General features: G+C 45.5%; 1 protein-coding gene across 1 annotated transcript in view; it reads left to right on the top strand.

Annotated features, from left to right (window-relative positions):
• Gpsm2 (G protein signaling modulator 2) overlaps nt 1–12,473 on the top strand; it is a 47,025-nt gene that overhangs the window by 22,992 nt on the left and 11,560 nt on the right. Inside the window, 8 exon segments of the mRNA XM_051165667.1 lie at nt 524–745; nt 1,848–1,983; nt 2,638–2,780; nt 3,507–3,630; nt 3,723–3,838; nt 7,246–7,401; nt 8,549–8,657; nt 9,122–9,251. Coding sequence (XP_051021624.1) covers nt 524–745; nt 1,848–1,983; nt 2,638–2,780; nt 3,507–3,630; nt 3,723–3,838; nt 7,246–7,401; nt 8,549–8,657; nt 9,122–9,251 — 1,136 coding nt within the window.

Genomic DNA, 12,473 nt, shown 5'->3' with positions numbered 1-12,473 from the left:
GGATGGAATGATGGATGGGTGGATGGAAACACTGCTTTAGATAGCCTCCCTAGTAAAGTGGGTAACTCTGGATGGGCCAGTTAGAACCAACTGTATATAAGATGTGCAGGTACCCAAGGGGAAAATGGGAGGGAGGGAGGAATGGGAGGATACAAGGGATGGGATAACCATTGAGATGTAATATGAATAAATTAATTAAAAGATTTTAAAGAAAAAAAGAAAAACAGATGAAAATAAAACACAGATTAAATTAAAAGAGAGAGAGAGAGAGAGAGAGAGAGAGAGAGAGAGAGAGAGAGAGAGAGACCAACCGACCTCTGAGGCTCAGAGAAATTCCAGTAGGCAAATTAGCTGCTGCTACAATTAAGTGTTTACTCTTTTGTCAGTAATTTTTCTATGATTCTACTAAGCATTGGTATGATCAAGAGTAGCCACAAAGTCCACATTTATTATATTATTGGAAGTTAAAAAATCACTGATGTAGTTGTAATGTTTTAAGTGTCTGCCCTGTGTAATTTTGCAGAATGGAAGCTTCTTGCCTTGAGCTGGCCTTGGAAGGAGAACGTCTGTGTAAATCAGGGGACTGCCGTGCTGGCGTGTCATTTTTTGAAGCCGCAGTTCAAGTCGGAACTGAAGACCTCAAAACACTCAGTGCTATTTACAGCCAGCTGGGCAACGCTTACTTCTACTTACATGACTATGCCAAGGCACTAGAGTACCACCACCACGATTTAACACTGGCAAGGTAATTTCAGCTTCTCAGTTCTTCTCTAAATTCACTCTAACTTTATTTTTATTGAGGTTGTTGTTTTTGTTTTCGAGACAGGGTTTCTCTGTATAGCCTTGACTGTCTGAGACTCACTTTGTTGACCAGGCGGCCTCAAACTCACAGAGATCTGCCTGCCTCTGCCTCTCAAGTGCTGGGATTAAAGGTGTGAGCCACCATACCCAGCTTCACTCTTACTTTAAAACAAAACAAAACACTTCCATTCACTTAGAAAAAGCAGTGTATTTGATGAGTTCTAACTTAATGACATTGCGTTTAAAAACTAATTTTTATGTAACACAGTATAATTGAATTGTAGTGAAACAGCCCTAGAGTTTAATTAAATGGATGAAAATTAGCTATAGAAATGTTTAAGTGTCAGCCGGGTACAGTGGTGCATGCCTGTAATCTCAACACTCAGGGAGGCAGAGGCAGGCAGATCCCTGTGAGTTCGAGGCCAGCCTGGTCTACAACATGAGTCCAGGACAGCCAAGGCTATCAGAGACACCCTGTCTTCAAAAATCCAAAAGAAGCCAGGCGGTTGTGGCACATGCCTTTAATCCCAGCAATTGGGAGGTAGAGGCAGGTGGATCTCTTTGAGTTTGAGGCCAGCCTACAGAATGAATTCCAGGACAGCCAAGGCTACACAGAGAAACCCTATCTCGAAAAGCCAAAAACAAACAAACAAACAAAAACCCAAGAAAACAAAAGACCCAAAAGAAAGAAAGAAAAAAGAAAAGAAAATGTTCTTTCTTTCTTTCTCTCTTTTTTTCTTTTTTCTTATTTTGGTTTTTTGAGACAGGGCTTCTCTGTATGGCCCTGACTGTCCTGGAATTCATTCTGTAGGCTGGCCTCAAACTCAGAGAGATCCACCTGCCTCTGCTTCCCAAGTGCTGGGATTAAAGGTGTGCACCACTATGCCCGGCCAAACTTCAATTTTTATTTAAAATAGGTTTCAAGACTAATGAGTTTTATCTTAAGTGTGTCTCTTGTCCTCTGGGAAAACTGTTCTTTCACTTCTTTGCATCTTTAAGTTTAAAGAATAGTTTTAACATCATATGTTTTCAAATTTATTTCCTAGGACTATTGGAGATCAGCTGGGGGAGGCCAAAGCCAGTGGCAATCTTGGAAACACCTTAAAAGTGCTTGGGAATTTTGATGAAGCAATAGTATGTTGCCAGCGACACCTGGACATCTCCAGAGAACTTAACGACAAGGTAATAGGGATGGCAGGCCAAGTGGCAATGGCTTCACTGAGATAGGTTTGTGTTCTAACCCCACTTCCATAGTCTAACTTTTTTTTTTTAAAGCTTTATTTGTTTGTTTAATGTATATGAGTGCTTTATCTGCATGTACACCTGCAGGTCAGAAGAGGGTATCAGATCACATTATAGATGGTTGTGAGCCACCATGTGGTTGCTGGGAATTGAACTCACAACCTCTGGAGGAGTAGTTGGCATTCTTAACCACTGAACCATCTCTCTAGCCCCCATAGTTTATAAATATTCATAAAAACAAAAGAGGAAAACAAAGACTTTTTTTTTTTTTTTAATAGAAAAGCAAATAGCAAAAGGTCCTTCTCCATGAGTGAATTCATGTGTTTGGCTCTGGGGACCCATCCTTTCTTTGACAAGAGTTCTGATGGTATTACAAACATATGGGAGCCCGGTTCAAGCCTGGTGACCTTACTGCAATCTGTGCAGCCAGCAGAGGGCTGGAAGGGGCAAACTCTGATCTCCACCTGTGCACTGTGGCACATGCACCACCCACACACAGACAATGCTATCACACTAAATCAGTACATGGGATAAGCAGTGTAAAGCCCCTGCCTCCGACTTCAGGACGTCAGCTTTGTTGGTGTCTCGCTCTAGGTGGGAGAAGCAAGAGCACTCTACAATCTTGGAAACGTGTATCATGCCAAAGGGAAAAGCTTTGGCTGCCCCGGTCCCCAGGATGTGGGCGAGTTTCCCGAAGAAGTGAGAAGTGCCCTGCAGGCAGCTGTGGACCTCTATGAGTGAGTATGGACAGTGTGGCCCTAGGGGTGCAGGTGCCGCCCGGCCAGTCCTGTACTCAGTAGATTTCCAAGTTTGTCAAAGGAAAAAACGTGAGCTAATAAACTGGCTGGGGCAGCACGCGCCTTTTCTCCCTACTTGAAAGTAGCCTGGGAGACTCTCTGAGCTGCAGGATGACATATTGAGACCCCCATCTCAAAACCAAAACCAAAAACCTAAAAAAAAAAAAAGACAAAAAAACCCATAGACCAACATGAAGACTGGAAACAGTTGTTTAAATGTTATTGCAGTACTAGAAATCTGCAGTTCCGGGTAAGCCGCAGACCAGCGCCCCTCAGCGGTATGAAAGCAAGAACTATAACTCTGTTAGTATTCGGCCAGGAGAGTTTTACACACTCACTGGGCTCCAGGATCATCTCTTGCTGACTGTGAATAAAGGCTGACATGAATGGCTTCCGTGAATGAAGAATCCCAGCCGTTCCACAGCTGCCTCGCCTCAGAACGCACCTTTACAGTGTCGCACATCATAACTAGAAGTTTACTTTTTCTGACAAGTAGAAATTAACTCTAGGGCTGGGATGAGAGCTCAGCGGACAGGCTTGCTTAGCACGCATAGGCCCTCGGCTTAAATCCCCAGCTGTGAAAAAAGAATTCTGTCTGTGAATCAATCAGCTAAGAACATTTATTTTCATAAAGTTCCATTGCCACCACTTTTTGTCGCCACTCAGGGAAAACCTGTCGTTAGTAACCGTTCTGGGTGACCGAGCAGCCCAAGGACGAGCCTTTGGGAATCTTGGGAACACACACTACCTCCTGGGCAACTTCAGGGATGCCGTTATAGCTCACGAACAGGTAAGTGGAAAGCCTCGGAGCCAGATCCTCTCCTCCAGCAGAGCCGAGGGCAGTGATTGGCAGTCTTCAGTCCTGGTGTGTTTCTGTTGCAGCGCCTCCTGATCGCAAAAGAGTTTGGAGACAAAGCGGCTGAAAGGAGAGCATACAGCAACCTCGGAAATGCATACATATTCCTGGGTGAATTCGAAACCGCTTCCGAATACTACAAGTTAGTCAGATATTTTTGTGGATAACTGAAAATAATTATGCATCCCATAACATCACATGTGGGCTTTTAGGTTGAAACCTGGCTTTGGGCGGTGTGTGCCGGTGGCAGGACCTAGGCTCCCAAGCCAGCTCCTTGTCTGTGGCAGACAGCAGGGTTCATGGTCGTTGGGGGAACTGGGCGGAAGCACTAAAGTGCTAAGTGCGTAACCTGGCACACAGTGCTCAACAAAGTTGTACCCACATTTGGTTTTATCTTTTACTCAGAGTCTCAGCTGGTGACCTTGACTTGGCAATCCTGTCTCTATCTCTTGAGTGCTGTGATTGCACCCACATTCACATGGAGCTTTTCACCTAATATTTAGTAGCAGCAGTATGCATCTCATTATGTTTTTAATTTTTATCCTTAAAACTTTTTGTTTAAAGTTGTAAACTTCTAAAGTCCTTTGTGTGACTGTTTAGCATGTATGGTGTGTGTGGGGGGGATGTGTTTTATCTCATTCAATTATTAGTCATAAGAGAGGCCAAATGGAAGTGACAAAGCTCAGTCTTGTCTGAAGATTAACTCTACAGACCAGGCTGGCCTCAAAATCACGGAGATTCTCCTGCCTCTGCCTCCCAAGTGCTGGGATTACAGGCGTGCGCCACCACCACCCATCTAAAGTTTTGTTAATTTTTTTAAAGCAGGTTTTGGTGTCCACTGACGATCCCTGAGTTTTCCGTAGTGCCCCATCGTCTTAGCCAATGTTCTCCCTTCTGCCCCGCATCAACTCGCCAAAGCTAAGGTGTCCCACATCTGCCTGCAGCATCGCCAGCCTGAGCCTGTGGGTCAGGGTCCCTCTAGCCCATCTGTAGCCTGGAACAGAGGGAGCAAGGGTTAGCCTGTTTCCAGTTGCCTGCCCTGTGCTGTCTACACTGTTGAGGGTTTGCTTAGTGGGTGTGAATGCTCATTCAGACTGAACCAAAAGCGCAGGCTGATTTGCGTTGAAGCTTTAGGGATTCCTGTGGGAGGGAATTCAGTCAGCTTGTCATCAAAACAACCCTGGCTTTTGCTGGATGCCTTTCTGAGGCGACCAGTCCAATCTCATTTTTAGGAGTGCCTTTCTCTTAGTAAACTTTCTCTATTTTTGTTACTTTAAAAAGAAAAATCTGACTAGGCAGTGGTGGCGCACACCTTTAATCCCAGCACTATGGAGGCAGAGGCAGGTGGATCGCTGTGAGTTCGAAGCCAGCCTGGTCTACAAAGTGAGTCCAGTACAGCCAAGGATACACAGAGAACCCTGTCTCAAAAAAACAAAAACAAAACAAACAAAAAAGAAAAATCTGGCTGTGGTGTGGGACATGTCCTTAATCCCAGCACTTGGGACGCACAGCCAGTCGATTGCTCTGAATTTGGTGCCAACCTGGTCTGCAAAGTGAGTCTCAGGCCAGTCTGAGGTACATGGTGAGACCAGTCTCCAAAAAATACAAAAGAAAAAGCTGTCTGTCTTTAAACATCTACCTATGGTTATTATTTATTGGTTGATTATTGATAAGCTCAGTTGTTCTCAACCTTCCTATGCTGTGGCCCTTTAATATAATACCTCATGTTGTAGTGACCCCCAATCATAAAATTATTTTCATTGCTACTTCAGAACTGTAATGTTGCTACTATTATGAATTGTAATGTAAGTCTCTGGTGTGCAGGATATCTGCTATGTGCCCCTTAAACGGCTGTTCAACCCCTAAGGCGGTCACGACCCACAGGTTGAGAACAGCTGCATTAGCTAGATAGGAAATTTCCTTCCTACTGTGTTGTGATGGGAGAAGTATAATACACATTTTGATTTTTAACTGTCAAGTTTAATATAGCTGAAAGCCAAGGAATACAGAAAGTCTTCATTATTAAATGTCCTGCCCGTGTTAAATGTTGCAAAGTCCTGTTACAAATTGATGACTTTTTGATTAAAGAAGTATGAATTCACTGTAAAGGTTTGCTCCCCGCCACAGTAAGCAGGCTAGGACTCAGACAGTAACATGTGTTCAGAAACACAGGTTAGCAATACTTTTAGAAGGCAGAGGCAGGCAGGTCTCTGTGTTCCAGGCCAGCCAGCCAGGAAGACTACAAGAGAAACTCTGTCTCCAACAACAACAAAAAAAGCGATACTTTTGGATCTCACCTCCAGCTGTCTTCAGGCCCCTGTAAGGACTGTTCAAATATGGCCTGTGCTTTTCAGCATACAGATCTAGAAAGATTTCTGCTCACTTATAAATTGGCTACCCAGTGAATAAGTGGACCAGAAGCAGTTGTGCTGTGGGCTTTAAAGGCAGTTCCTGGAGGCTCAGAAATCAGGACCTGCCGGTTAGTGTGAAATGAAACCTCTCAGGTTGAGAGCTCTGGCGTTACCATCACCATGTACATCGTGAGTGGTAGGAGGTAATTGTGATTTTTGCCAACATCATGAGTCATTTAAATGATTAAATCCAAAGGCTCAAATCTGCAGGTTTGAGCATTGAGCTTATGTCCACAGCGATTCAACGTAAACCTTCACAGAATCTTTGTGAGATAGCTATTCCCCATCCATTATATCAGAGAAGATGGACAGAGGGCTTGAGTGGCTTGCCCTGGACCACACAGCTAGCCATGGCAGCATCTAAGTCAGACAGTACTGGTCCAGGCCCACGTTCTAACCTGTTACACTAACTTCTTGATGATAGTACCACATGTTAGATAGAATTTGGGTACTGTTAAATGAAATGTGTGTGTGTGTGTGTGTATCAGTGACTATGACCCTTAAAGATTTTTTTTTCTAAGTGTAACTTAAGGCACACAGACGTTAGAATTAGGGAGATAGATAGCCTCGATGGCAGAGTGCTTGCTACACAAATATGAGGACCCGAGTTCGATCCCCAGCGCCCACCTAAAAAGTTAGGCCTGGTGGTTTGTGCCTGTAATCCAAAGCACTTGGAGTCGCGATGCAGAGACAGAAGGATCCCTGAGGCTTGCTGGGCAGCCAGCCTGGCCCATCTCAAAGATAGAGAGCAACAAGGAAGACACCCGCTAGATAGCAACTCTGGGTCTCCACGCGACGCACACACACACGCAGCTGTTACATGAACACGTGTATGTTTTCAGCAGCATGAAGGGGGAGCAGCCTTCGAAATATTTGCAATGTTGACACTCTCTAGAGGCATTTGACCTCATGATTCAGCGTTCTTCTGTTTCGGTGAATTGGTAGGACTTAGTGTCTGAATCTGCCTTTTTCTTACACTTTAAAACATCTTTTTTCTTTTTCTAAAGTAATGGAAAATATATTGGACTCTCAGACTCACTTAAAGGGCAGCAGAAAGCAGCAGCGATGGAGGATGTTAACACTATGCTTCTTAGAACTGAAACCTAAAATGAGCTTTCTGTGAATTGGTTTCCTTCAGGAAGACACTGCTGTTGGCTCGGCAGCTAAAAGACAGAGCTGTGGAAGCCCAGTCTTGCTACAGCCTGGGGAACACGTACACGTTGCTTCAGGACTACGAGAAGGCCATCGACTTCCATCTAAAGCACTTAGCAATCGCTCAGGAGCTCAAGGATAGGTACATTACAGCCCTGCCCCCCCCCCCCATTTCCGGTTACGCGGATCTATTAATGAGTTCCAGCTTTCCCTTTGGCTCTTCCCATTTGTTTCCATCTCTAAGAAGGGGTGTCTTGTTTGATTCGTCACCGCTGCATGCTACATACAGCCTGTGGGTGAGGACGAGTGGGTGTGAATGAGTGACCAGGCCACAAGTTCAGCTGCTTCCCCTCGGTGTGCGCATTGTGGAGATGTCAGAGATGATGCTGGGGTCAGGGGTACTTGCTGCTCATCTCCAGCTGACTGTCGCCTACGGGGAGCATGGGTGCTCAATACGCAGATCCGGGTTTCCGTGAGAAGGTAGCAGTCCTGGGAAGTAGGTGAACTTGCCGGCGGAGATTTGGTGGTGACTGCTTTGGTTTTGTTGTTGTTGTCTATGGAAGACAACATCTGTGCTAGATGTTGCTCTCTAGTAGTTATCCCAAATGAAGCGCGCTCCCTCAAGATGTAGGGGACAGGAGTTTGCTCACCGCCCCCACCCCGCCCTGGCCTTGAACATACACTGAGTGGCTACTGATAAGGCTTCCATGGAAAGGTAATGACTTGGTTACGATACAAGTCCTTTCCCTCAGATTTGGTGTTTCATGATGCAGCTAGCGTGTGTGTGTGTGTGTGTGTGTGTGTGTGTGTGTGTGTGTGTGTGTGTGTGTGTGTGTTGTAAGACAGGTCTTACTGTGTAGCAGATTTGGTGTTTCATGATGCAGCTAGCGTGTGTGTGTGTGTCTTGTGTAGCAGATTTGGTGTTTCATGATGCAGCTAGCGTGTGTGTGTGTGTGTGTGTGTGTGTGTGTGTGTGTGTGTGTGTGGTAAGACAGGTCTCACTGTGTAGCCTTGCCTGTCCTGGAACTCAGACCAAAATGGCCTCAGACTCAGAGATCTACTTGCTCTGCCTCTGGCTGCTATTTTTGAAGAGCGTTTCCATGTTTTAATATGTGACTTTGAGTCTGGTCCTGCGTTTTCTCATTTCTATCTAGAATCCTCATTCCATATCTGAAAGGTTAGGTCAGCCCAAAGCATGCTTTATACCTTCAGTTATTGCTGGGTTGCTTCTATTCTCTCCCGGGTCCTCTTTTCAGATAACTGCATGTTAACTTTGATTTGTATTTTAGAATTGGCGAAGGAAGAGCGTGTTGGAGTTTAGGAAATGCATACACTGCTCTAGGAAATCATGACCAAGCAATGCACTTTGCTGAAAAGCACTTGGAAATTTCAAGAGAGGTATGAAACAAAAGAAGTCCCGCTTGCGTCCCGTTCTGATAGACACGGCAGTGGTGGCGCAGGGTGACTTTCCAGAGTGTTCGTAGAGCTGTGTAAGCAGATAGATGACTGTATTGCCGTGCCCTGGGGGGCAGTGAGATGAGCTGGGCATGTGGGGATAGGATGTTACCAGAACACTCATCTTCTGACCCTTGTTTCTATGGAGAGAAATAACATAGTTTTAAAAGAAAAAGTTGTTTAGAACCGAGGACTGACTGGCTCTTGGTGCACCTGATGGAGATTTGAGCTCAGGTACCTGAGCTTTATTTCCCTCATGTGAAATGGGGATGGTACTTGGAATTGGTTACATGTATGTATGTATGTATGTATGTATGTATGTATGTATGTATGTATGTGCACTGTGGACTGATGTTCACCATTTATCTGTGAGTGTCACTCTAATGTAGAAACACTTATGGTTACAGGTTGGGGACAAAAGTGGGGAGCTGACGGCACGGCTGAACCTTTCAGACCTGCAGATGGTTCTTGGGCTGAGCTACAGCACGAATAACTCCATGATGTCTGAAAACATTGAGATTGACAGCAGCTTACACGGTGCGTAGCAGCTCTTAAAGCCCCACTTCTTTATGTTTAAGATTGACTTCGCGGTTAGAAAATAAAAAGCTTCTTTTAAATTGCTGGTTCAGCGCGCCTGCTGTACTCAGAGCATGTGTGACAGAAGTGTCACTTCTCCCACCTTTCTGATTTTACACAGTTAACCTGTCACCACAGAACATAGCATTTTACAATTCTTTTGTTTGTTCCTGTCTTTTTGAGACAAGGCTTCTCTGTATAACAGCCCTGGCTGTCCTGCCTCTTTGTAGACCAGGCTGGCTTCAAACTCACAGAGATTGGCCTGCCTCTGCCTCCTAAGAGCTGGGATTAGAGGTGTGTGCCAACATGCCCAGCTCTGAAATACATTTTAAAAACTTGGTTTCATGAGCCACAGACATGGCTCAATGGATAAAACACTTGCACTATGACCACAGTCCAAGCTCCAGAAGTCATCTGGTAGGTGAGACCCAACCCCTCCAAGTTGTCCTCTGACCTGGCACATGCATACCTCACCCCCATCAATCAATGCCGTTTAAAAAAAAAATCTTGGTTCCTAAGCTTAAGTTCACAATCATGGGCTGGCGAGATGGCTCAGCAGAGCACAGGCTGCTTTTCCAGAGGGTCCTGAGTTTGAGTCCCAGCACTGACATGGCAGCTCATAACTGCAACTCCAGTTGCAGGGGCTCTGATGCCCTTCTCTGGCCTTCGCTGGCACCAGGTACTGTTGTTGTATAAGAATTGTCACACGAACCACTCAGACACCAATCGCAGACATGCACGGTCTATTTTGCAGCACCGGCCATGACATGAATGTCTAGCTAACTAGACAAAGTATTATCAGCTAACCTTTCGGCCGATTCGTGCCGACTGATGTAAATGAGGCGGCAGTTAGGGTCAGAGTGCGTCCAAAGTGTGTAGATAACAGGTGCAGCCAGACGGCAGCCACATGTGTAGATAACAAAGTACATCATTGAGTCGCCCAGTGTGGATTAACTTGACCAGCTGGCAGAGAATGTTAATGTCAGCTGTGGATAACAACTTACAGGAAGCAGAGCTGAAAAGTTGTAAAGTTTTTAACTTAATTTCACCTTATAAGCTGAATACAGGAATGGCAACAGCTATGTCAAAGAGTACACCTCAACAGTACAAAAATGGCCCACAGATATATGTGCAGGCAAAAAAGCCAATGAAAAAAACTAGCTTTGTCATTGGAGCTTTCTTCTCTAAATGCAGAGAGAATGAGAAGAAATCTGTACTGATTGTTGTTGTTGGTTTTTGTTTTTGTTTTTCGAGACAGGGTTTCTGTGTGCAGCCTTGGCTAACCTGGACTCACTTTGTAGACCAGGCTGGCCTTGAACTCTCAGTGATCCACCTGCCTCTGCCTGCCGAGTGCTAGGATTACAGGCGTGTGTCACCACGGCTAGCTAGAAGTAGTGATAATCTTAAAACATCAAAGAACATTTCATAAAACATTCTAAAGTGTGTGATGTGTTATAAATTGCAGTTGTGCTTTGTAGTTGGATAAATTAAAGCTTTTCCATGTTTAACTTGCACATTGTTTTTTTTTTTTTTTTTTGGTTTTTTCGAGACAGGGTTTCTCTGTGTAGCCTTGACTGTCCTGGACTCACTTTGTAGACCAGGCTGGCCTCGAACTCACAGCGATCCGCCTGCCTCTGCTTCCCGAGTGCTGGGATTAAAGGCGTGCGCCACCACGCCCGGCCTCACATTGTTATGTTGTAAGAATTCTCATCTTTTAAAACTGTCCTAGCCGGGTGGTGGAACACACCTTTAATCCCAGCACTCAGGGAAGTGGAGGCAGGAGGGTCTCTTGAGTTCGAGGCCAGCCTGGTCTACAGAATGAGTCCAGGACAGCCAGGGCTACACAGAGAAACTGTCTTGGAAGACCACAAAACCCAAACAAAAATTGTTGCGTCCTCATGAACCCCTCTAATTGGAGACTCATACTAGTGCCTCTCCCCCACTCTCCCCAACATCAGAGCCCACTCACTGAGGCTCCTCTGCTAGTGTAACGCCTTGTCAGGGTCACGGCCACCTGAGTGACTGCTCTGCATGCCAGGCACACACTCCTGGCTCTGCTCACAGTCCCCCATCCAGCACATCTCTAATGCCCAGATGCCCTGGGCGCACCTCCCTCGTCCTTTTTCTCCCTTGCTGTTCATCATCTAACCTTGGGACAGATCCTATCCTTTTTCCTCCTGTTCCATGCTCTAGTTCAGTGCCTTCACTAGAATGTTTTAGAACGACAGAGAAGAGCTTGGGGTGGAGAGATAGCTCCGCAGCTAAAAGAACTGGCTGCTCTTCCAGAGAACCGGGGTTCCATTCCCAGCACCTACATGACGTCCAGCTCCCTCCTACCAGCACTCACAGGTACATAACACACACGCAGACAAATGAAAATAAAGCCTTTTTTAAAAAAGAAGTGAAAAACATGGACTTCATGAAATATTAAAACTGATCACTTCAGAGCTTGTAATCAAAATTTAAAATTTATTTTAACCCAATTAAGCAAATAGCCTGTCCTGGCACAGTACAATAAAGTTGGAAATTAGTATCAAGAAAGTAGCATAGAAGTCTGGACCTGGGGACCCAGGCCTGTAGCCCTGCTACTGAGAAGGCCATTAAAGGCCAGGCTGAGCGCTCAGCGATGCTCTCCTAACCAGTAAAGTGGGAAGAGGACTTTGCGGGTAGCTTAGTGTCAGAAGTACTTTGCCAGACACACACACACACACACACACACACACACACACACACACACACACACACACACACACACACACACACACACACACACTCACACTCACACACTCACCTTCCTGACTTCTCCACCATGCCATCTCTCCACCTGGTTCTCACTCCTGCTTCCAGCCCCCTCAGTCTTCCTTCAGAATCTCCTCAAGCTTCCCTCTTCTGTATCCGGAAGTCTCACCCCTGTACTTCCTGCCCCAGCTCTGGCTGTCAGCTCTTTATTATACAAAAAGCCACCTTCCAGTCTGAACCAGTCAGCAGCAGGGCAGCGCCTGGTCCATCTCTGATGCTTTGCCCTTTGGCAGGTCAGGAAGGACAAACATTTCCAAATAGAAAAATTAGTGATGGACCATAGAAATGACAATACCAAACTCCTGCCAGCTCTTAGCTCTATACTGCACAGAATTAACAATTGAAAATACAGGGACATGCCCTCAATGTGAGGGAAGGTCATGC

The sequence above is a fragment of the Acomys russatus genome, chromosome 23 (genome assembly GCF_903995435.1).
Source record: "Acomys russatus chromosome 23, mAcoRus1.1, whole genome shotgun sequence".
Lineage (NCBI taxonomy): Eukaryota > Metazoa > Chordata > Mammalia > Rodentia > Muridae > Acomys > Acomys russatus.
Note: the sequence above shows the minus strand (reverse complement) of the source record. Positions and strands in the feature narration are given on the sequence as shown.